This window comes from Lynx rufus, unplaced genomic scaffold (genome assembly GCF_022079265.1).
Source record: "Lynx rufus isolate CCGP_SWC_20201006 ecotype Redwood Valley unplaced genomic scaffold, mLynRuf1.p SCAF_27, whole genome shotgun sequence".
Classification (NCBI taxonomy): Eukaryota; Metazoa; Chordata; class Mammalia; order Carnivora; family Felidae; genus Lynx; species Lynx rufus.
In genome coordinates, this window is record NW_025814842.1 from 9,351,495 (window position 1) to 9,377,371 (window position 25,877).

General features: G+C 49.7%; 1 protein-coding gene across 2 annotated transcripts; it reads right to left on the reverse strand.

The window, feature by feature from the left end:
- Positions 1-1,275: 1,275 nt before the first annotated feature.
- RHBDD2 (rhomboid domain containing 2) lies at positions 1,276-15,091 on the reverse strand. 2 transcript variants are annotated; one of them, XM_047089146.1, is made up of 4 exons: positions 14,854-15,091; positions 12,409-12,816; positions 4,998-5,148; positions 1,276-2,254 (listed from the first exon to the last, which is right to left on the reverse strand). In XM_047089146.1, exons 1-4 carry the CDS (start codon positions 15,038-15,040, stop codon positions 1,897-1,899), a joined length of 1,104 nt encoding a protein of 367 aa, XP_046945102.1. In that variant the 5' UTR covers positions 15,041-15,091; the 3' UTR covers positions 1,276-1,896. The 2 variants fall into 2 exon arrangements, with proteins under 2 accessions (XP_046945102.1, XP_046945103.1); XM_047089147.1 differs by lacking the exon at positions 12,409-12,816 and having other exon boundaries at positions 14,854-15,090.
- Positions 15,092-25,877: the final 10,786 nt, after the last annotated feature.

Below are 25,877 nucleotides of genomic sequence, written 5' to 3' on the forward strand. Positions count from 1 at the left end.
TCCGTCTCAGAGCAGTGGTTGTTACAGGGGCCCGGGTTGGGGGCTGCTGCTGGCTGTCCTGCTGGACCCACGCTGCCTCCTGGCAAACGTAGCAGTGGAAGAGGTGATGGGACTGAACGACCTCTGAGTCCCCTCCGGCCGTGCTACTCAGGGACCTGTGACAGGGCCCGTCAGCCCCCACAGCGACGACCAGCCAGTCCACGTAGTAAGCCGGACACAAGGGATGTGGCCCTGTCACACCGGGAACACGTGGTCCTCGTACCTGCTTCTGGACACGGGCCTGGAACTGGAGTGTCGGGGAAACGTTTGCAGAGACACAAAGAAGACTGCACTCACCGAGTGACACCGTGGGACCGGTGCCCCGGGTGCTTGAACAGAGGCCCCAGGCCGGGCCCTGCCAGACTCGCTCTATGCTTGCAGACAACTCTCAGCTGTGGTCTAGACACCGAACTGCTCAGCCAGTGAAGCCTACTTCACAGTCTGTCCCCCACCCCCTCACCCAGGGCAGGCCACCCAGCGTGTGCCTGTCACTGCCCGGCCCCCAGGACTGGGTGGACTTGTGGGTGTGCCTTATCCACTTCTCATACGCAGGACCTATTAAAAAGCCAGCACAGAGCAGGGCATTCAGCTCCTGGAATAAATGAAGGTCATGCGTTGTAAAATCTATGAACACACCTGCCAGTTGGCGTGCTTTCTTGACCACCGGGAGGAGCTCCAGCCGACGGATCAGAAGCCACGGCCCTCAGGTTGGGCAGGCGCCTCCGGGCTCAGGCACAGCCCTGTCCTTGTCCTGCCTTCCATGAGAGGGACTGACCCCTGCAAACTCCATTTCCTGGGCTTGCTCGCCGGTGGGTTCTGGCTAATCTAGTCCGTGGGAAGCCCTGACGGTACATGAGACAATGGGCAGGGGAGCTGGCCTCTTCTCAGGCCTCTGGCTTCGGATGCCGGTGCAGCCAGTGCCCGCCTCACCCCTCGGAGGAGGTCCTGCCAGGCAGCCCTCCTTGTTGGTCCCAGCCTGCAGCTGCTTCCTGCCATTGCCAAGCTCCGGGTTGTCCGAGCTGCCCGATTCCGCCTCCGGCTACCCCACCACCTTCGCTGCCCCTCCCCCGCTCCCCACACCCCGGCCACGTCGGGTCCCCACCGCGTGTAGGTCGTCTGCCCCGCTCAACCCAGATCCACCTCTCCTCTTCGCCGTCACACCCCCCTCCTCCGCTGCCCAGCTCTGCTCTCTCCGGCCCCGGCCAGACCACGAAGACACCACACACCACAGGCAGGTTGGAGGCTGTTTCTTTATACAAAGGTAATCAACACCATGGACCCATCAGCATGCTGCTGTGGCTCACGCGGCCCACCTCACCGCCCCTGGGGCAACAAGGCCGGGGCGGGGGCTGGGCCACTGTAGGGGAGAAATACTACACGGGCCCGGGGACTGCCCGGCAGGGCAGCTGGGAGCTCCCGAAGAGTAGACACAGACAAGCGGGCACTGGAACCAAGAGCACCACACACAAGGGGAGGAAACGCAGAGTTAGGATTGGCTGCTGGCAGTCGCTGCCGACCCTCACCTCCCAGGCCTTCTCCGGGAGGCAGGGCGGCAGGTGGGAGGGGCCCCGGAGCCCAGAAGCCCGGATGTGCCACTAGGAAAACTACGTGACTTCATGTGACTGCAGAGCGTCTCGCCCTCCAGGTCTGTAAACTGGTGACGCTAAATCGCACTTCACAAAGTTGTCGTGAGGATGAACAGGGTTGAAATAGGATATATATCAAAATACTCAACACAGAGCCTGGCACATAGAGGTGTTTGATAAATAATTTTTTGTCAAGAAAATCTTAGCTCAGCTCGGAGAGGACCTTCTTCAGAAAGCCAAGATGGGAGAGAACTTCCCTAGAGATTCCCTATCAGGGGATCAGGACCCTTGAGCACTCCTTGGAGCCCGCAGCCACTGGAGCGGCCAGGGCCCCAGAATACACAGTGCCAGGGCAGTTGAGAGGGGTGGGGGGCTGGACCCCCAGGGAGGCACCCGCGGTAGCCGGGTAGACACCGGAGGAGTTAGGGGTTGTGCCAAAATGGTTCTGTACGTAACACAGGCCGGAGGCCGGCTGGTATGGAGGCAGGCTGGGCATGTGCCCGGGAGCGCAGGCTGGCCAGGGGGCTAGTTTCTGGCCACTGGCATGCTGCATCTGGGCGACAGGGTGGCTCGGGGACAGGTGAGGGTGGCCACTCTGCGTGGGGTAGGAGCCGGGCACAGGGTTCAGCCTGGAAAGGAACAAGAGAGAAAACGGTCATTCCCATGGTGATGCCAAAGCCCCCCAGCTGTCATCGTACATGAGAAAAGCTTGGGATCACCGTACCACTTTATAGGACGACATGCTTTGGCCATTTTCTATAACTAGCTCTGAGCACCAAGTGGGGAGGAAGGTTAATCTCAGCCGGTCAGGAAATGCCCTGAGAGGGAAGCGCCCATTCACAGGCCTGCAGTGAGCCTGTAGGATGAAGGGACGCTGAGCTCCTAAGGCCACCTGAGGTGGAACCGCCTCACAGACTTTGCCACCCAGATGAGATGAAGGTGGGACCAGATCACGGCCGTCAGTGTGCCTGTGGCCGGCTCAGCAATTGCACCCAAAGAGAATAGACCAACCTCTAAGGGAGGAAGGGCAGGAGGGCTCTCATGAGTAACACAGGGCTTGGGCCCAGGCCCTGTCTGCTGTGAGGTTTTCTACCTGTGGCTTCAGGAATGAAGACTCATAGCTCAAAGTCCCGGCCGGCAGGAACCATCGAGCCAGATGTCTGGAGCTGCCCACGCAGAGATTAAAGACCCCACCACAGACCATGTGGCTGGGACCACGAATGGAGACACAGCCTGAACTTCGGCGCAGTTCCCAATATGGACAATGACTGCCAATACCACTGATGTTTGTGGTGGATGATTGCACTGAATCTGTAGATATTTCAGTTAGAACTTGATTTTATGGGGTGCCTGGATGGCTCAGTCAGTTAAGTATGTGACTTTGGCTCAGGTCATGATCTCATGGTTTATAAGTTCGAGCCTTGCATCAGACTCTGTGCTGACGGCTCGGGGCCTAGAGCCTGCTTCCGATTCTGTCTCCCTCTCTGCTCCTGCACTGCTTGCACACACTCTCTCTCTCTCAAAAATAAACATCAAAAAAATTTTAAAAAAGAACCTGATTTTACAAACCAGCTGTTTAAGTACAGGAACAAAGCACTTAATGGCACTTCTGGGATTCTTAAGAATATAGAGGATTTGGGGGGCGCCTGGGTGGCTCAGTCAGTTAAGCGGCCGACTTCAGCTCAGGTCATGATCTCAAGGTCTGTGAGTTCGAGCCCCGTGTCGGGCCCTGCGCTGACAGCTCAGAGCCTGGAGCCTGTTTCAGATTCTGTGTCTCCCTCTCTCTGACCCTCCCCTGTTCATGCTCTCTCACTGTCTCAAAAATAAATAAAACGTTAAAAAAAAAAAAAAAAAAAGAACAGGGGATTTGGGCCACCAGAAGTTCTGCAAGAGCCTCCAAGGACGCAAAGTTGTCCAGACCGCGTAACTGCCAAGACAAACACACATGTTGTCATGCCAGTGTCCCCGTCAGGCCATCTGAAACATCACTTTCTGTCCCGGGTGCCTGTACCAGGCCAGGATAACGAGGAACCGTATGCCATGCCATGTGAGGAACGCAGAAAGAACTGGGGGATCATCACCTCCCTGACCCGGATCTGTCTGCCATGATGAAACAGAATCAGATGTACCACCCAAGTGTCCCAGTTACAGAGAGGCAGCTGCGCTTCAGATGGGAGAACTTTCTCATTCATGATGAGCTCCCAGCCGGGAGGGGGGTGTAAGTTCATGCCAGGTGACCGCCCTCAGCTGTCTGAAAGGAGGGTTCCCTCACAGGGTGCAAGTCTGCACCCAAAGGCCCCTTAAGTCCCCTCTCGAGTTTATGAGAACAATGAAAAGCCTACAAGGCACAATACACCTAAATTTCAACACTCTCCCCCACATTTAGACCCCAGGGATCACCTGCCTGAAGCAAACTGGGTGCGTGCGCATTTCTAGTTTTCCCAGTACTCCCCAGCAGTGCCCTCCCCTGCCAATGTCCCCTTTTTTTAGGAATGGTCAAAGGGCCCTGAGCTGGTGAAGGCCAGGGGCATCCACCTCCTGAAATCAGCTACAAAGAGCAGCTTCCAAGTCAACCGAAACCCTGCATCTCGGTCGGCCCAGAGCGCAGAATCTATTCCATAGCTGGTTGAAGGTAGAAAAGGGCCGTTGGCAAAGCATCTGAACTTCACAGTGAGTCGTTTCCTTTGGGGAGGCCACTGAAGGAAAGAAAACTTCCTACGTGGTAAAGTCTAAGCATGGAGGCAGCCACAGGCCAGAAGTGGGGAACAGTGGAAAGGGGGTGAATTGGGCCCGGAAGAAGCGACCTTAGTTCGAGACTGGGCTCTCCTATCCCCCTGACACCTAGAGAAAGACTCTCGAACTCCTTGGTCCTCTTCTCTGGTAGGAAGGAGTGAGACTACATGGGCCTGGGCGGCTTGCCTGGCACCTTCCGTGGAGTGAGCCTGGACCAGAAGACTGGAAACCTCACCTCCTGCCGGGTGGCCAAGAAAACTCTGCCTCTCAGGCCCTGTGCTGTTTCACGTCCAAGCCACCTCGTCAGCTGTGTGTGGACGGTCTGCTTCTTACCAGGGCTCCCTGCCAGGGCCCGGCTGGACCTGTGCAGGGTGCTCGTCGGCGCGGAGGGCTGGTGACAACGCTAGATGGGGCCACTCCCTCCCAGTCTGTCACAAGTCAGTCAGAATGACGTATGAAGGCTTTTCCCATTCCGGCTGGCCAGAGTCCCGAGTGCTCGGACGACATTTGTGCATGCGCGTTCTGGGCCCGGACCTGCCCACACCCTGGTCCTTTCTCCCATGATACTGAGCCAGCCACACTCTCTCTACAAGCCCTGGAATTGCTTCAAGAATAAGCTCCAAGAATTCTGTAACTTACTTCCGGCTGTGGGCTGCCCTTCTTTCGGCTGAAGAGCCCGAGATGTACTTGAACACCGAAATCCTCCTCATCAGGCTGAAGGGGAACTTCTGGTCGAGCTTCAGGGCTACTCGCTCTGAGAGGTCGATGGAGTAGCAGTAGGTGAGGCCATCTGAGGTCGACATATTAAGTGAAATTGGAGGCAGCTCGAGGGAGGCGGGCCGGACACTCCTCACAGAGTACAGGTTCCCACGTTTATTCTGCAGGGGGATTAGCGCTCATTCTGCCACCAGCCTGAGCTCCGGGGAAACCAAGAGTTGAGTTTCTATTCCCTGCACCTCAGAGGGAACACGAACCAACCGTCGGGGGAGGCAGGGGGTGGGGGTGGGGGGGCCGATCGGTGCCGACACCTCACCCAGCCCATCCCTTGAGCCCTGTCATTCCTGCAACCCGTCAAGCTGGCACACGCCTCTGTGCCTGCAGTGGGATGAGGCAGGAGGCTGTCCCAGCACCCTCTGGGAGGACTGACATCTTGTACTTTGTCCCCAAACAGAAGGCACCTTGCCTCAACGTGACCAAGTGAGCTTCACGTGGGCCTCTTCGGCAGCAATTTCCCCCACACTGTCACCGCCCCAAACAAGTGGTGTGACGGCACTCTGGCCGTCCGGCCCGTGTCAACCCACCACTGCCTAGGCAGTCATAAAGATTCAGCTTTTGTCCGTCTGTCCACCCATCCATCTTTTTGGCAAATGTTTACTGAACATCTGTTACTTCCAGGAACTAAGAAATGAGGAGTGCCAGGCAAGGGGTAAGTCACTAGGGTAGGGTCAGTAGGGATAAGAAAGGGATTATCCGGAAGACCAGGCCGGGGACCCTAAGCTAGTCTAGGGAGATCAAGACGACTTTCTCTAGGAAGGGACATGCATGCTGAACCCTAAGTGGGGAGCAGCAGTAGCTGGGAGAGGGTGGGGATGGAGGGAAGGCTGTAAGGAAGCACCGAGAATGTTCCTCAAGCCAGCGCTCCTCGCTGGAACGTGAGCAAGACAGTTCTTTGTGGGGCTCGACTGTTTCCCTCGGCAGCTCCGGCCACCGGCGACTAAGGGGCAGTAGCACTTAGTCTTTGTGACAACCAAAAATGCCCCCTGCGTGTTACTGAATTCTTTCAGGGAGGAGTACATCTCCAAATGCTGAGTTCCAGCATTAACCGATGCTGTGAAGGAGTTCAAAGTTGTCGCGGCTGATGACTTCAGAATGACCTCAAAGGTCTGTTCTGCCTCTGACTCTGCTGAAGTCCCAATGCCAGAATGGTCCTCCCACCACAGATAACTGTGAGCCAGGATACAACATTTTACACACTTGCCTTCAGACTTTGAGCGGCAAACACTGCCAGACTGTGATACCTACAAAAAGGGAAACAATTAAGTGAGCCTCAAGATGGAACTGGCTTTCAGCCTGGAGGCACTTTCCAAACTACAGCCTCCGAAGGGGAATCCAAGCAGAGAAGAGCATTTTTTTTTTTTTTTTTTTTTTTTTTTTCTGCATTGAAGAGATAGATAAAGAATTCAGAGAGGAAAAAGGGCCTGGGATTTCCAGATCAGAGTAATGGAGAGAAGGGAGGTGCTCTGGGAAGGAGCTCCAGAAACATGCATGGGGTTCCCCGAATCTTTAGCTGAATGCCCATGTGCACACCCACAGGCCAAGACGCCTCAAGCCAGGCAAAGAACAGCTACTGAGCTACTGAGGGAACAACTACCCGGGAGCTGTTCGCTTAACAACGGGGAGCTCACAGGGGGCAGGGACATGCTCAAGTTCTAACCACACAGGGGAAAGAGACCTCGCTGACACCAGGGCATTCAGACGAGACTTCCTAAAAGGTAATGCCTTGCCAAATAAATGAACTGCCTATCAGGAAAAAAATCAACACTTGTTAAAAAAAAGAAAAAAAACCACAACTCGGCCCCGGATACCACAGCATTCGCAGTGTCTAGTGTAAACTAAAAGATTACGAGACGCGTGAAGAAGCAAGAAAGTGGGTCCATTATCAGCAGGAAAACCTGTCAAAAACAGATTCAGAAATGACAGACATGATGGTGTTAACAGACAAAATGTTTTAAAATAGCTACTATAAATAGCTATTTTACAAACAGCTACTATATGGAAGTATATGAAGGGTTTAAAGGAAAACACAATGAAGGAACAGATGAAGAATCCCAATATGGAAATGAAAACTATATATATATATAAAAAAGAACCTCCTGAGCTGAGATATACAACATGAGGGGGAAAAAAACCCAAGCAGATGGGTTTAACAGCTGGGCACACACTGAAGAAAAAGAGATCACCCAGCTGGAAGGCAATGGAATAGAAATTATCCAAACTGAAATGGAGAGGGGGAAGAAAGCTAAAAAAAAATACAAAATAAACAGAGCCTCAGGGACCCACTGAACAATACTAAGTAGTCTAACATATGTTTAATTGGCACCCTGGAAGAAGTGGGGGGAAAGTAGAAGAGAAAAAAATACTCGGAGACATAATGAGGATAATTTTTTTAGACTTGTATGAAAACTGTAAACTCACAGATCCAAGATCCAATGTCCAACTACAAGCGAGGAAAACAAAGAAAATCACTCCAAAGGTACATGATAATTAAACAGCTGAAAACCAATGATAAAAAATTGTGAAAGAAGCCAGAGGAAAACAACGAATTATATAGGGAAAACAATAAAAATGATTACTGCCTCCTCATGATAAAAGAATATAAGCCAGGACTAATACAATGACATCTTTAAAAGTGAAAGAAGATCAGAGAAGGCCAGAATTCTGTATGTGGTGAAATAAAGGCATTTTCAGAGCACTGAAAGCTGAGAGAATTTGTCACCAGTGTACCTACTGGGGGGTACGGGTATGAAGGGAGGTTCTTCAGGCAAAAGAAAAATGATACCGGATGGAAACTTGGATCCACACAAAAGAATGAAGAGAATCAGAAATGGCAAGTATGTGGGTAAACGCTGCTTTTTTTTTTTTTTTTTTTTTTAATTTTTTTTCAACGTTTATTTTTTGGGACAGAGAGAGACAGAGCATGAACGGGCGAGGGGCAGAGAGAGGGAGACACAGAATCGGAAACAGGCTCCAGGCTCTGAGCCATCAGCCCAGAGCCCGACGCGGGGCTCGAACTCACGGACCGAGAGATCGTGACCTGGCTGAAGTCGGACGCTTAACCGACCGCGCCACCCAGGCACCCCAAAAATGTATGACTGTAACAAAAGTAATAGCAATGTAGGGGTATCTGGGTGGCTCAGTTGGTTAAGCGTCCAACTTTAGCTCAGGTCACGATCTCATGGTTCATGAGTTCAAGACATGCGTTGGGCTCTGTGTTGACAGCTCAGAGGTGGAGGCTGCTTCAGATTCTGTGTCTCCCTCTCTCTCTGCCCCTCCCCTGCTTGCACTCTATCTCTCTCAAAAATAAATAAACATTAAAAAATGCACATCTTAAAAAAATTTTTTTTAAAGTAATAGCAATGTATTGTGAAGTTTATAACACGTATGACAACAGTAGAAACAAAATGCAGGACAATAACAACACAAAGAATGAAAAGAAGGAAAACAGAAACACAATTCCGTGAGATTCTTCAGTTACATACAACGTGGTATATAATCTGTAAGTAGTCTGTGATAAATTAAAAATGTATATTGTAAACTCTACAGCAACCACTAAAAAATAAGACGAAGAGGTATAGTTGATAGCAAACACAGCAAACCCATAAGAGTCTATCTTTAAATATGAGATACCAAAAAAATATTCTGTTGAAGTCACGAAAAGAGGGAAAAAAAGGCACGAAGAACATTTGGGAATAAGAAAAAACAAAAAGCAAGCAGGCAGACTTAACCCCAACCATATCAATAATTATACTAAATGCACATGAGCTAAATGTACCATTTAAAAGGCAGAGATAGACTGGAGAACCAACTATATGCTATCTACAAGAAACATGTTTTGTTTTTATTTTTTTAATGTTTATTTATTTTGAAAGAGAGCATGAGGGGTGGAGAGAGAGAGAGAGAGAGAGAGAGAGAGAGAGAAAGAGAGACTCCCAACCCAAGCAGTCTCTGTGCTATCAGCACAGAGCCCAACATGGGGCTGGATCCCATGAACCATGAGCAACATGAGAATCCAAATCAAGAGTTGGGTATATGGGGCACCTGGATGGCTCAGTCAGTCAAGCATCCAACTCTTGATTTCAGCTCAGGTCATGATCTCACAGTTGGTTGAGTTTGAGCACTGCATGGGCTCTGTGCTGACAATACAGAGCCTGCTTGGGATTCTGTCTTCCTCTTTCTTTGCTCCTCTCCTGCTTGCACTGTCTCTCTCAAAATAAATAAACTTAAAAAAAAGAGTTTGTTTTAAACAGTTGGGTGCTTAACCAACTGAGCCACCCAGGTACCCCAAGAAATATGTGTTAAATTTAAAGACACAGGGGCACCTGGGTGGCTCAGTTGGTTAAGCGCCCAACTCTTGGTTTTGGCTCAGGTCATGATGTCACGGTGTGTGGGTTTGAGCCCCGCGTTGGGCTCTGTGCTGACAGCGTGGAGCCTGCTTGAGATTCTCTGTCTCCCTCTCTCTCTACTCCCCCCTCCCGCTCATTATCTCTATTTCCTAAAATAGGTAAATAAACATTAAAAAAAAAATTAAAGACACAAACATATTAAAACTATAAAGATGGAGGGGTGCCTGGGTGGCTCAGTCAGTGAAATGTCCAACTTTTGGTTTTGGTTCAGGTCGTGAGTTCGAGTCCCACATCGGCTCTGCACTGACAGTGTGGAGCTCACTTCAGATCCTGTCTCCCTCGCTCTTTGCCCCTCCCCCACTCGTGCTCTTGTTCTCTTTCTTGAAAATACATAAACATTAAAAAAGATCTATAAAGATGGAAATATATATACCCTCTAAGTCCTAATTTTAAGAAAGAAAGGTAGAATTACATAGTAATATCAGCTAACAAAGACTCTGGAACAAAGAATATTACCAGAGACTAAAATCGTCCATTTCACAATGATAAAGGGTGAATTCATCAAGATGACATAACAATCCTAGATATGTATGCATCCAATAAGACCTTCGATACACTTGAAGCAAAAACTGACAAGAATTCCAAGGAAAAAATAGATAAATCCACAACTTTAGTTGGAGATTTCAACAGTCCCCTTTCAGTAACCGACAGAACAAGTGCAAGTGTATAGAAGGCTAGAAGATCAACACCTTGACCTAACGGACATAAATGGAACACTACACCCACCAACCGCAGAATGCACATTCTTACACACAGAACGTTCACCAAGATATATCAAATGCTGAGCCAGAAAATAATTTAAAAGGACTACAATCTGCAAAAGAACGTGCTCTGACCTTTCGACAGGAAATTAGAAATCATCAACAAAAAGAAATGTGAAAAAGCACCAAAAATGTAGAAATTAAGCAACTCACTTGTAAATAACCCTTGGGTCTACGAAAAAATCCCAAGGAAAATTAGAAAATACTTTTAACCCATTAAAAATGAAAAGACATCAAAATTCGTGGGATGCAGCTAAAGTAGTGCTTACAGAAGAGTTTATAGCTTTAAATTTTCATGTTAGAAAAAAAGGTTTGGGGCGCCTGGTAGCTCAGTTGGTTAAACCTCCGACTTCAGCTCGGGTCATATCTCATGGTTCATGGGTTCGAGCCCCATGTCAGGCTCTGTGCTGACAGCTCAGAGCCTGGAGCCTGCTTTGGATCCTGTGTCTCCCTCTCTCTCTGCCCCTCCCCTGCTTGCGTTCTCTCTCTCTCTCAAAAATAAATAAACATTAAAAACATTTTTTCATTAAAAAAGATTCAAAATAAATGAATTAAATTTTTAAAATAAGATAAATAAGAACTATGTGATCAATGTATATTTACCTACCCTAATAGCTTATAGAATCACGCTTTGAAAGAGATTTTAGAGGGTGCCTGGGTGGCTTAGAGGGTTAAGCAAACCACCCTTGATTTTGGCTCAGGTCATGATCTCACGGTTCATGAGTTTGAGCCCCGTGTCAGGCTCTGTGCTGCTTGGGATTCTCTCTCCCTCTCTCTCTGTCCCTCCCCTGCTCAAGCACTCTCTTGCTCTTAAAATAAATAAACTGAAAGAAAAGAAAAATATTTTAAGAATGTACCTTATTCAACCTCCAACACTAACCATTTCTAATGTTGAAGAAAGTAACCCCCTGGAGGCACCTGGCGCCTCAGCTAGTAGAGCATGAGACTCTTGATCTCGGGACTGTGAGTTCAAGCCTCATGTTGGGCATACAGATCACTTAAAAAAATGTTTTGTTTTGTTTTACTTTTTTTTTTTTAACGTTTGTTTATTTTTGAGACAGAGAGAGACAGAGCATGAACAGGGGAGGGTCAGAGAGAGGGAGACACAGAATCTGAAACAGGCTCCAGGCTCTGAGCTGCCAGCAGAGCCCGACACGGGGCTCGAACTCACGGACCACGAGATCGTGACCTGAGCCGAAGTCGGATGCTTAACCGACCGAGCCACCCAGGCGCCCCCAAAAATGTTTTTTTAAATAATAAAGAAAGGTAACCCACATTATATTTTAGAATGGCCCCCCCACCCACCCCTGCAACGGCCAGAATATTTATACAAGGGTTGTAAGGCTTATCCTAAGTTTTTAACCACCCATAGGACCCTGCCTGTCTTTAAAAATTTTTCTACTGGGGGCGCCTGGATGGCTCAGTCAGTTAAGCGTCCGACTTCGGCTCAGGTCATGATCTCATGGTTCACGAGTTCGAGCCCCGTGTCAAACTCTGTGCTGACAGCTTGGGGCCTGGAGCCTGCTTTGGATTCTGTGTGTGTGTGTGTGTGTGTGTGTGTGTGTGTGTGTGTGTCTTTCTCTCTGCCCCTCCCCTACATGCATGCAGAAAGAGCTCTCTCCCTCTCAAAAATGAACATTAAAAATAAATTTTAAACATTGTTTCTTCTGACAAAAAGACTAAACCCAACCCAACCCAAACAAACCTACTTCCTATTCCTTTCATGGAACATCTCCAGCTCATGGGTATCTCAGATTCTTCCCATGAAAACTCACGTCATAACTAGCCAAACGTAGGGTTTATGCCTCCATTTACAAGGAAGAAAAAAACCTCAAGTCAGAATATTTCACTAATATTCACTATTTCAGCAGTGCTACGCTGGCATGAAAAGAAAGCTAGCTATGTTGACACTTTCCAGGCAGCAAAATTCTGGCCCAGAGAAGGGAAGTGACCAGCCCAAGACCACATGGGTTTCAAAGCTGAAGTTCAAACCTGGATTACCTACACCTGAGCCCACGGCTCTACCTCCGCCCTCCGCCCAGACCCTCCACCGTGGTTCACCGCTTGCCACGTCACCACCCTACAGTTCCCTTCCACGAAGGATACATGTCAGCCCAATCCCAAGTCCGCAGACATTACTGAGGAAGGAGGTCTGGGGAATGAGCCAGGAGGCACAGAGCAGGAGCCACGGCACCAGCATCGAGGGCACAACCATGCCGAAGACCAGGGCCCTCCTCATCCGAGAGCGGACAGAGTTGACGCCCAGCATGGCAAAAGCCACGGGGGTGAAGCCTCTGGCATCCTCCACCTCCCCCAGCTTCGAAAGCGATGACACGGCTTCAAACGACAGGAAGATGATAGCAGAGAAGATGGCGAAGATCACGGTGAAGAAGCAATGGCGGACGGTGCCCACGGTTCTCTCGAAATTGCCAGCAAAGCGCCAGATGATGATAGCACCGCAGAGCAGGGAGATTGGATTCTCGTAGACAAAGATGTACGTCACCAGCCTGTAAACTGCAGAGGGGACAGGCAGGGTTAGAGGCTTGACCGCGAGGGGCTCTACCGGAGGGAAAGCCAGGCTACAACCCACCTCGGGAAGGGGGAGTGGCAGGCTGTCAGCACCAGAACAAATCAGCCAGGAGCCATGAAAGGCAGTGGGAGACAGCACTGAAGGACCCAAGGCTCAAAGCAGAAGTGTGACATCCAGCCCTTGCTCTTCCCCAGACCTGGAGCAAGTCTGTGACTGGCTTCCAAGTGGGGGGAAAAAAAAATGACACTTTTTAGCATGGGATGGTCTTGGAATTTGTTAACGTGCTTCATAATCCTTTTTAGTTTTTGATTTTAGGTTTTAATACTGACCTATCTCACCGGGCAGTTTGAGGGTTAATTAATTGTAACAGCTTCAGGGTGGATTGAGTGGGTATCACTTAACACTCTGTGTGCCAGTCTCCTCGGCTGTAATCCTGACCTCTCCTTCCATAGTGGCTGTTCAGAGAAGAAAAAAGGGACCATGAATTATTTTGCACCTGCAACGATTATAAAACTATCACTAATAAAATATAGAACTCAGACATCTTTCTTCAAAGTGCATACCCAACCTTACAGGTAGAGCAATGCTTTATGGCAGTAAGACAGCAAAGAATACTACTCCTATTTTTCTAAAAGCAGTCACTTCTTATGTACTTTCATGTCCCCCCAGGCCAAAACACTAAAGTGAAGGAGGGGACTGGTGAGGTAGTAGTAATACTGAACCTTGGAGGCCTAAAGGCTTGAAGTGGAATCTTGGCTCGGTCATGTCCAGGCTGGCGGAAGCTCAGTCAAGTCATGGGCCCTGCGAGCTTCGGTTTCTTCATTTAAAATGATAGCATTACATCTGAGGACTTCAAAGGTCTCTTATCTGTCAGATACTCACATGCCCATGAACCCCACACTCAGAGAAGCTGTGAGCTAAAGGGAAAAAGGGGGAGCTCGGTTTACACTGACCTCTTAAATATCTCTGAGGATGCGCTCTGCGTATCCAGGGTGGTGGTGGGGAACAGTTTTTGATTTCAACAGGGAGGCAACCATATACCTCAGGCCATCTCTATAAAATTTCATGATCTGATGAGTACTTTATGATTTGTTGAAACCATTCCAAGTATAAACTGAAATTCCAAGTATAAATGTGAAGATTCTAGAAGTTACTCTATATGATTTGGGTATCATAATACACCCCCAAGGCTCCAGTTCCCAAACATCATACAATAAAATACCCGTGTTCCTGTCTCAATTGCAAGACTTAATAGCTCTGCGGTTCCCTACTGACGCCTGTTTCACCTAAATAATGGGCAATAATAAAGCCTACGTCACAGGATGGAGATTAAAGCTCATGAGTGTGTGCTTTGCAAAACAACAAAAGCTATACAAATTTCCCATTTTCCTCCCCAGAAAAGAACGGGGAAGAGACAAAGACTACGAATGTCTCTCATGAGCGGATGTTTATATTCAATCACCTAGAGAAAACAAACACCTTTCCCAAGGCACAAGATGCCTCCCCCCCTCCCATGAGCTGGGAGTAGGGAGTCAGGATTAAGATACACGCAAGTAAGCAGAAGACATTCTAAAACCCAAAGAGGCCAGGACGCTTACAGAGGGTGGCCACAGAGGATGCTTAAGTGTCCTGATGAAGGCGAGAGAGACATTTTTTGCCAGTGGGGAGGTTAGGAGGTGTGTATGCGACGGGACAGGGAGAGGAAACAATCCTCCTCGGAGAGCGAGCAATGGGTGAACGAAGCCGGTTTGCTAGCGAATGGGTGTGGGGCCTTAACCAGGCCGGTGGCGCCAGGGTAGGGAACAAATTCGGGTAGGTTAGGACTACAGATGGAGTAATGGGAAGATGGGACTCTGGAGGGACAACGACGCGAGATACGGGACTGGTTCTCAGGATGGGGAGAATGACGCTGCGGATGGAGTGGCCGGAGGTGTAGCCCGCGGCTCGGGCACTGGGAGCGCCGGGAGCGGTGGGAGGAAGAGGGCTGGCCCCGCGGCCCGGCCCCGCCCCTGCTTGCTCACCTTGCCAGTTGCGCAGGGCCTCGGACCGCAGCGAGAGGCCCGAGGGCGCCAGGGGCGGCTGCAGCAGGAACAGGCGGGGCCCGGACACCAGCAGCGAGAGCAGCGCGGTGAAGAAGGTGGCGGATGGCACCTCGGGACACAAGGACCAGCTCCGAGACCCGGGCTCCGAGACCACCATGGCCGCCATCGTGCCTGCGCCACGCCTCGGCGCCGGCTGGTCCTGGGCTCCTTCCGCCTCCCTGCGGCTGTCTCCCCTGGCAACAGCGGCGGCGGTGGCCGGAAGCCCCGCCTCCTCACGGCCCCGCCCCGCGTCGAGCTGTCCAATCCGCTCGCGCCGCCAGCCTCCCGCGCTCGCTGGCCGCCGAGAGTCGGAGCAGCGCCCTCTGGCGTGCAACCCTGGGGCCCCGCGCAGGTGCACTGCCGGGACCAATTGGGGGACGCGGGTTTGAATTCCACCGCCTCGTCTCCAGAGACTTCATGATTACAGTGTCTTGCGGTTTACAGAGCTCTTTCGCTCACACGCACGAACGCACACACATGCACCTGCCTTATCTGTGCTTATCCTCATTATACCGATGAGGAAACTGAGGTCTAAGGAGGGCCCTGAGCAATTCAGTTGAGTAGCCGACAGAATTCGAACTCAGATCCTCCCACTACTAGGCCCATAATTGGCTGGGAGTACAGCCGGGGCGGCCTTCAGTGGCTGGATTGGAGAGGAAGGGGCAGGAGATGACGTTGGAAGCGTTAGAATGTAATGTAAACACCTTAACCTTCAGGTCTATTTCAACTCTTCAAATCTGACAAGCGGCTTCTCCAGAGTACAGCTATTTTAGGTAGACAACTAGAATGTGTTTCGCTGATTCCAGATGCCCAAGACGGTGAGGCAACCTGCCCGAGGTCACAAGCAGGAAGTGGTAGGATTAGGATTTGACTCTGGTTTACCAAGCTCCAATTTTCTGCCCTTTTCATTATTACCCCCTCCTATCCCGCCTACTGCTACCTGTATGTAAATTTGACTCGAAGCCACACGGGCTACTGAAAAAGAAACAATGCTTCGCTCTTTGTGCTGAACATTCGTGTCCATTCTCTGGCCCTTCTCTGCCCGCTCTGTAGTTCTGGCCCTGTCTGTGTTCCCATGGGCCTCAGGAAGAGAACCTGAGATTGTTTTTGTCCTTTGTGTTCAGTACTAAAATATAACCGTAAATTTTCCAGAGATTTTCTATATATACATATATATGTATATATGTGCGTTTGTGTATATATATATATATATATATATATATACACATACATATAGCAATGGGACACATTTAAATTTTTTTAAATGTTTATTTTTGAGAGAGAGAGAGTGAGATAAAGCATGACCGGGGGAGAGGCGGAGAGAGAGAGGGAGACACAGAATCCGAAGCAGGCTCCAGACTCTGAGCTATTAGTACAGAGCCCGACGCGGGGCTGGAACTCACAAGCCATGAGATCATGACCTGAGCCGAAGTCAGACGCTTAACTGACCGACTCACCCAGGCACCCCATCAATGGGACACATTTAAATGAACAGTGGGTATATTTAACTCATGCTTCTCATGGTGCAGCAGTGGGCATAAAAATTAATTAAGGTTTACTCAACAGGAAGCGAAATATGAATCAGGAGTGTGGGAACTTGGGCTGCTAGAACCAGGTCCAGGCCCTGAGAAGAGGAAGGGGGTGGTGGTCCCAGCTCCTCTGTGCCAGTCAGGCAGCCCTAGGAGTTCTGAGTTTACTTCTAGACGCCCACCCTGAAAGAGAATGTAGGAAATGAGAGCTTGTCTAACCAAAGGGACCAGGATTAGGAAGGAAGCAGGAGGGGCGGGCGGACTTCAAATCATATCTGACAAGGAACAATTAAAGGAACCAGAGAGATTTCTCTGGAAAAGCGTCAGGGGTCCTGACCACTGGCTTAACTATCTGGAGGCTTTTCCTGAAGGTGAGGGAGTAGGTTTATCCTGTGTCACTCCAGAGGGAAGGATTGAGAGAGAAAGGTGGAAATGGCAGCGAGCCCACGGGACACAAGGAAGCCCTTTCTGACGGTTTGGGTTGTCCACCCATGAAATGAACTGCCTTGATCAGTAGTGAGCTCCCCGTCACTGGTAGTTCGCAAGCAGAGGCCATGTGGTGACTTGATGAGAATATTGAAGATATTCAAGCATCCACTTGGAAGTAGAAGTCGATGGCTTTTAAAATCCCTTTGGATACTCCGGTTCTGAGTCTCCACAAACACAAACACATATGGAGGGTTGATGCATTTACCACTTAGCGGGGGGGTCCACGATAAGTGCATTTGGTCTCCTGGCAGAACGAGAGCTGTAGTGATGTCACATATCTTACGGTCAAGGGAGCCTCCAACAGTCTCCTGTCTCTCTGACTCTGCCTCCTCCTCATTTTCTCCCAATTATGCCTCCAGAAGAGCCCAAGACCTTCTCTTAAGCTCAGGGGGTAGAGAACTGGCATGAGCCAAGAAGAGCTTTCGTCAGTCTTGAGGATGGGGCCCCGAGGGACTATGAATCATTTTTGTTCTACCCACTTTGCCCTTGGTCTACAGAGAGACTTCCGGGCCTCAAGCGTGCTCCCCAGGGACGCCTCTGTTTGCGGTCCTACCAGGGATTCTCTTCCTGCTTGGAGAGTGTCTGGTTCTCCAGGTGCCAGACTTTGAGGCTGGGAGACAGAAAACACACACACACACACACACACACACACACACACACGGAGTTTCTAGATCAAATCCATGAGCAAGTGCTACTCGGTGGTTTTTTACAAAAGTAAATCAGAAGGTGTTGCTGCTATGCTACAACTCATAAGAGCCTAGGTGCATCTGTGTCCTGTTCCCTGCGAATCTTTCTCAGCTTATCTTTCTGCCATTTTATATACCCTGGGGGAGCCAGAATAATGGCCCCCAAGGGTGTCTGTGTCCTAACCTCCGGATATCCATATCCTATCGATACGCTATCTCATGCAGCAAAAGCTAGTTTGCAGATGTGATGAAGTTAGGAGTCGAGGTTATCCTGAGCCCATGGAATCAGGAGGGTCCTTTTCAGGAGGCAGGAGGGCAAGAGGAAGAGAGGGTAAGGAGACAGAAGCAGGGGTCAAAGCTATGGGCTTTGAAGGTTGAGGCAGGGGCTGCTGGCCAAGGAATGAGTCAATCTCTAGAAGCTGGAAAAAGCAAGGAAACTGATTCTCCTCAAGAGTCTCCAGAAGGAACACAGGTCCGCCCACACCCTGCTTTTAGTCCCGTAAAGTCCATTTCGAACTCTGAACCCCGGAACTGTCAAGACTATACATCTGTGGGGTTTCACTCCAGTCTTAAAATCGTGGTAAAATACGCTTAACCCTTACCATCTCGGCCATTTTTAAGTGGACAGTTTGGAGGGTGTTAAAAACATTCACACTGTTGTGCAGCCCTCACCACCCTCCGTCTCCAGACCTGAAAGTCTGTATTCAATGGAGCACTAAGCCCCCGTTCCCCAGCTCCATGCAGCCCCTGATAACCACCCTCTACCTTCTGTCTCCTTGATTTTGACGACTCCAGGGACCCCATAGAAGTGGAATCATACAGTGTGTGTGTGTTTTGTGATTCGCTTATTTCACTGAGCCTCATGTCCTCGAGGCCCATCCATGTTGTAGCAGGTGTTAGAATGTCCTTCCTTTTTTAAGGGTACATGATATTCCATTCTCTGTATATACTACATTTTCTCCGCGTCCAAGAGGACGGACACTTGGGTTTGCTTCCACCTTGTGGCTATCGTGAGTAATGCAGCTAAGGACTAACGAAGAGCAGGGGCTGGTTCCACTTTCTCTGCATCCTCGTCAATGCTTGCTATTTTCTGGGGGGGGTTTTTTGGTGTTTCGTTTTGTTTTGCTTTGTCTGTTTTGTTTTGTTTTGATAGTAGCCATCCTAAGGGGTGTGATGTGGTCATTTGTGTTGCTTTTAAGACCCTGAGTTTGTAGTAATTCAGTAATGTAGCAATTTCCTCTTATAGCGGCAACAGGAAATGAATGCATTCCCTCACTCACTACACTGGTTTTCCTTCTGTTTTTCAAAGAGGCCAAGGCCTTTCTCACCTCAGGGCCTTTGCACCTGCTCTTCCACTGCTGAAACGTTCTTCTCCTGGCTCCTAGTATGGTGGTTTCCTTGCTAGCCGTCAAGTCTCCAGCTCGGATGCTCCTTCGGAAGGGCCTTCCCCAGGTCCCAGATTCTCCCGGTTACTTCTTTGTTTGGTGTGCTTGCTGCTGTCCCAAACTATCTTGCCTATTCTCATCTTTCCTCCTCTGACTGTCACTGTCACTAGACTGTGAGGTCCCTGAAGGCAGAGACCTGCTCTATGGCCTGGTACCTGGAGTAGATCCTGGGACATAGTGGGTGCTCATACACACTTGTTAGTCCCTCCTCTGCACAGCTGGTGTCCTTGGGTGGGGAAGAAAAGGTTGTTTGAGGAGCTGAGAAACAAGGACCAGATGCCTCACTTTGCACAGCTGAGACAGCTCTGGGACCAGTGCTAACCACCCATCTTGGCGGGTTGGGGTGTCCTGGATTTGCCGCCCCCATCCCAGGGCACGTCTGCAAAAGGCACAGAATGATTTGCAGGGCTCCCTAGGGCTGGGGGCGGGGCGGGAGGCTGGGGAGCTGCACCAGGGGCGCGGGACATCAGGTCCCTGGGGGGACCTCCCAAGGGGTCCCAGCCTCTCAGCCCGAGCGCACTGAGTAGCGCAGCTCCTTGTTGCCCCGCACTTGCCTCTCGTGCCTCGTCACTTGCTGGAGGATGGCCGAAGGGCAGAACGACGTGGGCGGCCAGTTCCCGACTTGAGCTTCGTTTCGCCGCCCTGGGGCCTCCGAGCCACGTCCTTACTGCCCTCTGGTGGACAGCTCCGTGCAGGGCTCCTCTATGATGGAGAAAAGGCCCCGTCCCAAAGCAGAATGCTGCCACCTGCTGGCTGTCCCGGGAAGCGGCCCTCATCCAGACAGTTTAATCCCATAACGGCTGAGTAGTCCTGTTTAGGACCCAAATCTTGGATGGCAACACCCCAAGGTAAGGTAACTGCAGCCTTCCGTGGCACTCATTTGCCACACCATCTCTCCCCAGTTCTCTTGTTCCACATTCACAGGTTGGGGGCGCCCAGCAGCAAGCCTGGTGCCTGAACACGCATCTCCCCTCCGCCCCCCCCCCCCCCCCGACTGAGGACGGAAACCCAGTTCCCTCCCACCCCCTTCTGGATGGCATCCCGGTTTCTACAGTAATCTTCAGGATCTCCCCCAGCACTGGGCTTCAGTGCGTCATGGAATGTGAGGTGGGCAGGAGCCAAATTGTGGAAGCCCTCCCAGGCTGCGGGGGTGGGGGGGGGGGTGGTGAGATGTTATCTTGTGACCGCTGCAGTTTACAGGGGTTAAGCGGGGGCAGTCATGACCCATTCATGCTTTAGAAAGGTTGGGGAAATGAGCACTGTTCACATTGCTGAGAGGATTGAAAATTGGTACAATTTCTGGGGAAGGAAATTTCACAATATTTTGCAAAATGACGAACGGGCACATCTTTGAAGCAGCAATTCCACCTCTAGTATTTTGAGCGACAGATGGAAAGTGGAAAATGTCTTATGCGTTGTGGTGTTGGCTGCAATGCCAAAATGACTGGAGACATCCTGATGTACATTGCCATAGGAATTATTAATAAATTACGGTCTGGGGGCTCCTGGGTGGCTCAGTCGGTTGAGCTTCCAACGACTTTGGCTCAGGTCATGATCTCATGGTCTGTGAGTTGGAGCCCCGCATCGGGCTCTGTGCTGACAGCTCGGAGCCTGGAGACTAGATGTCAGATTCTGTGTCTCCCTCTCTCTCTGCCCCTCCCCCACTTGCGCTATGTTTCTCTCTCTCAAAAATAAATAAAAACAAAACATTTAATTTTTTTTAAATTTTAAGTTATCAGTGATTTTTTTTTAATTAAAAAAAATTTTTTTGGGGGGGTGCCTGGGTGGCTCAGTCGGTTGAGGGTCGGACTTCAGCTCAGGTCATGATCTCACACTCTGTGGGTTCGAGCCCTGCGTCGAGCCCTGTGCTGACAGCTCAGAGCCTGGAGCCCGCTTTGGATTCTGTGTCTCCCTCTCTCTCTGCCCCTCCCCTGTTCATGCTCTGTCTCTCTCTGTCTCAAAAATAAATAAACATTAAAAAAATAAATAAATTACGGTCTGGCCCTTCAAAGGAATACTCCATACAGTCCTAAAAACAAAATGTAACAAAAAACCGAGGATGCTATATATCAATATGGAATGATATCTAAAATATTTTGCAGTGTGGGAGGAGCAAGGTTAATGATTGGAGATAGTGTGCTACCATAAAGATGCTGGGGGATAAAAATTCATTTTTTTCAATGCTAAATCATCACGGCGGTTTCAAACTCCCCAGGGCTGGCTGAGGCCCCCACTGAGACAGCATGACACCCTAGTTTTCCTCCACAATCGTGCTTCCTTCCTTTCCCTAAGTGCTGATCCCAAGAGCACTCCGCCGATAAATATTAATCTTTAGCTTAGAATGTGCTTCCTGGAGAGCCCAAACCTGTAACAGCACCAACTGAATTTTACTGCAGGTCACCAGTTTTCCAACGTGGCTCTCTTATTTGATACTCCTGCCAGCAGTAACTAAGAGTTCCAACTGCTTCCCGTCTTTGTCAACGTGGGTGTGCATTCATTTTAGTGTTAATTTATCTCTCCACGATGACTAGGGGCAGTGAGCATCTTCTCAAGAGCTTGTTGGCCATTCTGTGGAATGCTTGAATACACATAAAATATTTAAAATGGGAGGGGGGAGGGACTCCTGGGTGGCTCAGTGGGTTGAGTGGCCGACTTGTCATCTTGACTCAGGTCGTGATCTCGTGGTTAGTGAGTTTGAGCCCCACATCAGTCTCTGCGCTGACATTGTGGAGCCTGCTTGGAATTCTCTCTCTCCCCCAAAGTAAAGAAACTTAAAACAATAAAAATGGGAAAAAAGGAGATGACTTTGGTTACTGTGTGGCAGGGACAAGAGTAAAAATAGGGGGTCCCATCAGCGGGTGGCGCAGTGTTCTAGAGAAAGATGACAATGGTCAGACACACGTGGTAACAGTGGAGACGGAGAGAGGAGGAGGATGGGTTTGGAGTATAGTGTGGAGGCAGAGCCCATGAGATGATTGACAGAGTGGGTTTGCAGAGTGAGAGAAAGGGAGAGATCAAGGGGGAGAATCCTTCAAGGTGCCCCTTGAAGATCCGGGGACAAGGAAGGGGAGAGCAACATTAGGGGAGTGGTAGAAATCATTCTGGAGGAGAGGAGGGATCAGGAGACCCTGAAAGGGCAGGGAAGGCGTTGGGGGCAAGGGGGCAGGATGGATGAAGAACGAGTCTGGACAAAGTTATAGTAATCGAAACGGTGTGGTACTGGCCTAAGGACAGGCATGTGGACAATGGAATAGAATAGAGAGCCCAGAAATAAACCCTCACATACGTGGCCAGTGGATTTTCAACAAGGGTGCCAAGACCCATGGGCAACTTTCCCTGATGGAAGGATAATCTTTTTGACAAACGGTGCTGGGAAAACTGGATATCCACACGCAGAAGAGTGACGTCAGATCCTCATCTTGTACAAACAGAAAAAAAAAGATATACAAAAATGAACTCAAAATGGATCAAAACCCTAAAACTATAAAACTCTTAGAAGAAAACATGGCAGGGGGGAATCTTTATGACTTTGAATTTGGCAATGATTTCTTGGATGTGACACCAAAAGCGCAGGCAATAAAATAAAAAAGAGATACACTGAACTTCATCAAAATGAAAAACTTGTGCATCAAAGGACCCTACGAAGAGGATGGAACGGGAGAAAACTCTTTGAAGAAAATACACGTGTAAATCTTTGTGACTTTTGATTAGATATGGGTTTCTTAGTTTTGACACCAAAAGTACAAACAACCAAAGAAAAATATAGACAAGGTGAACATCACTGAAATTAAGAACATTTGTGTGTCAGAGGACATCATCCAGAAAGTGAAATGATACAATGGTAGAAATGTTTATAAATCACAAATCTGGTAAGGGTCTAGGATCCAGAATATATAAAGAACTGTCATCATTCAACAACAAAAGGGCAACCCAACTGAAAAACTGGGCAAGGGATTTGACTGAACACTTCTCCAGAATAAACGCAGGCTCAACATTATTAATCATTTAGGAAATGCAAATCAAAACTGTACTGAGATACCTCTTCATACTCAGTAGGATTTCTAAATTGAAAGGAGGCAGGGAGGGGGAGAGGAAGGGAAGAAGGGAGGAAGGAAGGAAGGAAAAAATGACCGTTAGTGAGGGTGTGAAGAAGCTAGAACCCTCATACACTGCTGTGGAGAATGTAAAATGGTGACATTACTATAAAACAATGGCAGTTTTTCAAAAAGTTATTCATGGAGTGATCAGATGGTTCAGCAATTCGAATCCTATGGATATACCCAAGGGAAAAGAAGGCAGCTGTTCAAACAAAAATGTACGCAGGAATGTGCCTAGCAATATTATTCATAATTAGCCCCCAAGGGGAAACAACCCAAATATCCATCAACTGATGAATGGACAGATAAAATGTGGTATGTACATACAGAGAAATACTTGGCTGTAAAAAAGAATGATGTGCTGGGCCACTTGGGTGACTCAGTTGGTTAAGTGACCGACTTCCGGCACCGGGCTCTGTGCTGACAGCTCAGAGCCTGCTTCAGATTCTATGTCTCCCTCTCTCTCTGCCCCTCCCCTGCTCGCGCTCTGTCTCTCTCTCGAAAACAGGTAGACATTAAGAAAAAAAAAGAATGATGTACTGACACATGCTGCCACACAGACGAACCTCGAAAACATGTGTACTGAAGGAAACCAGTCCAACAGGAGCACAGATCACATGGTTCTATTTGTATGAAACGCCCAGTGTAAGCAAATCCATAGAGATAGAAAATACATTAGTGGCCACCAAGTTGTGGGGGGAAAGGGGAATGGGGAAGGAGTGCTGATGGGTATGGTGTCTTTTTGGGGGGTGGTAAAAATGTTCTAGGGGCGCCTGCATGGCTCTGTTGCCTCAGGTCCGACTTTGGCTCAGGTTATGATCTCATGGTTCATGAATTCGAGCCCCACATCGGGCTCTTTGCTGACAGCTCAAAACCTGGAGCCTGCTTCAGATTCTGTGTCTCCCTCTCTCTCTCTCTGGCCCTCCCACACTCACGCTCTGTCTCTCAAAAAAATGAACAAATATTAAAAAAAAAAAAGAAAGAAAGAAAGGCCAGATGACAGCAGCTGTCTGGTAGAGGAGTCCCGGGTAGAAAGGACCAGGGAGACTCCTTTCTTTTTTTCATTTTTTCTTAATGTTCATTTATTTTTTGAGGGAGAGAGACAGAGCGTGAGCAGGGAAGGGGCAGAAAGAGGGAGACACAGAATCCGAAGCAGGCTCCAGGCTCCGAGCTGTCAGCACGGAGCCCAATGTGGGGTCAAACCCATGAAGGGTGAGATCATGACCTGAGCCCAAGTCGGACACCTAACCTACTCAGCCACCCAGGCGCCCTGACCAGAGAGACTCCTGATTCAGTGCATAAAGGTCAGCCTACTCCACAGAGAATGATGGAGAAGGGTGGAGGGTGTGTCTGGAGGATGGAAAAGATCCCACCTACTCTGTTATAGCCACCACTGTTTTTACCCTAAATTACACCACGGCTAACAGCCAGACGTCCTTCATAGGAGTTTATTCCTAGAGTTTGTGATGGAACAGTGGGGGAGGGGGGGTGGAGTGCATCAGCTTTTGAATCAGACTACCTGAATTCAAGGGGATAATGAGATTTACCTCCCAAATCTGTGAAGAGGAACAAACAAGTTAATATTTGTGGAAGTTGTATAAAGTAGTATACAAAAATAATTGACTATAATTACTTCCTACCTCTGTGTGTCCCTCCTCAGGACCACGAGCCATCCCAGACTCTGCATTCCCTAGGCTTCTCTCTGCCTCTTCCTGGCATCCCCGCCCCAGCAATTCCCACTGTGTTGTCTTCATTTGGGCCACCGTTATCTCTAGGGGCTTCCCAAGTGGCCTCCCTGCCTTTGGCTGTTTCCTGGAAGGGAACAGGAAGGACGCAGACATTGGAGCCAAGTCCGTGATGGCTTGAATCCACAGCCCGGGGATTTGGCTTAATCCTTTTAGCTTTAATGTTCTCAGCTATAGAATGTGCACAGTAAGGCTTCCCTCAAAACATTACAAGCAATGCATGTAAGGCACCTGGCAAGACAAGCGAGCAATGAATTATAGCTATTATCACTGACCCCACCCCAGGCACCCCACTGGTGCCAGATCAATCTCTCCAAAAAACAGGTCGGGCTCAGAATCCAGCTGTGGCCGCTCATCGGCAGGAAAGGGAAGTACAAACTCCTCGCTTGGGAAGTGTGGACCTAAAGGAGAAATCCGAGAGACTGCCTATCACACAGGCCAAGGCATCAAGACTGGCTGGAGGCATCCGGGATGTGAGTAAGCCGGGGAAATGACAGAGGTCAATCTGATCGCGTAGGGAGAGATGCAGACCTTGGAGAAACAAGCAAACTAAGGAGAGAAGAGGAAGCAGAACGATGACGTGGTGTGTGCATTCTTCTGACAACTGGAGTGAGGAAAGCCGAGCACACAGAGCGAAGCGGGGGGGGGGGGGGGGGGGGGAGAAAAGAGGGACCCAGGGCCCGCCACCCCGGGTTGCCCCGGCAACAGACTCCGCCCCCACCGCGCCCCACCGGAGTCCTAGGGGATCGACACTGGGGCGCCTTCCCCTTTTCTCCCGCTTCCCTACGGATTTGCGGGGGAGGAGGGTGCGGGGAGGGGGGGGGGAGAACTGGGGGAAGGGTTTGTGCTGCAGACCCGCCTCCAGGCTACGCAGCTGGCCGAAAATCCTGGAATTGCACGTCGGTGACGCCGGCCTCTTCTGTCTTTCGGCTTTGCTACCAGGAAGGAATCACATTCCTGTGAAAGGCAAAGG

Bases quoted from the DNA above. Each gene is read 5' to 3' on its own strand.
- RHBDD2 (XM_047089146.1), bottom strand. From the start codon at position 15,040: ATGGCGGCCATGGTGGTCTCGGAGCCCGGGTCTCGGAGCTGGTCCTTG. The intron at 12,817-14,853 runs GTGAGCAAGCAG...TCCCCTCTGCAG, and splicing joins GGCCCTGCGCAACTGGCAAG to TTTACAGGCTGGTGACGTAC. The intron at 5,149-12,408 runs GTATCCTTCGTG...TGTCGACCTCAG, and splicing joins ACTTGGGATTGGGCTGACAT to ATGGCCTCACCTACTGCTAC.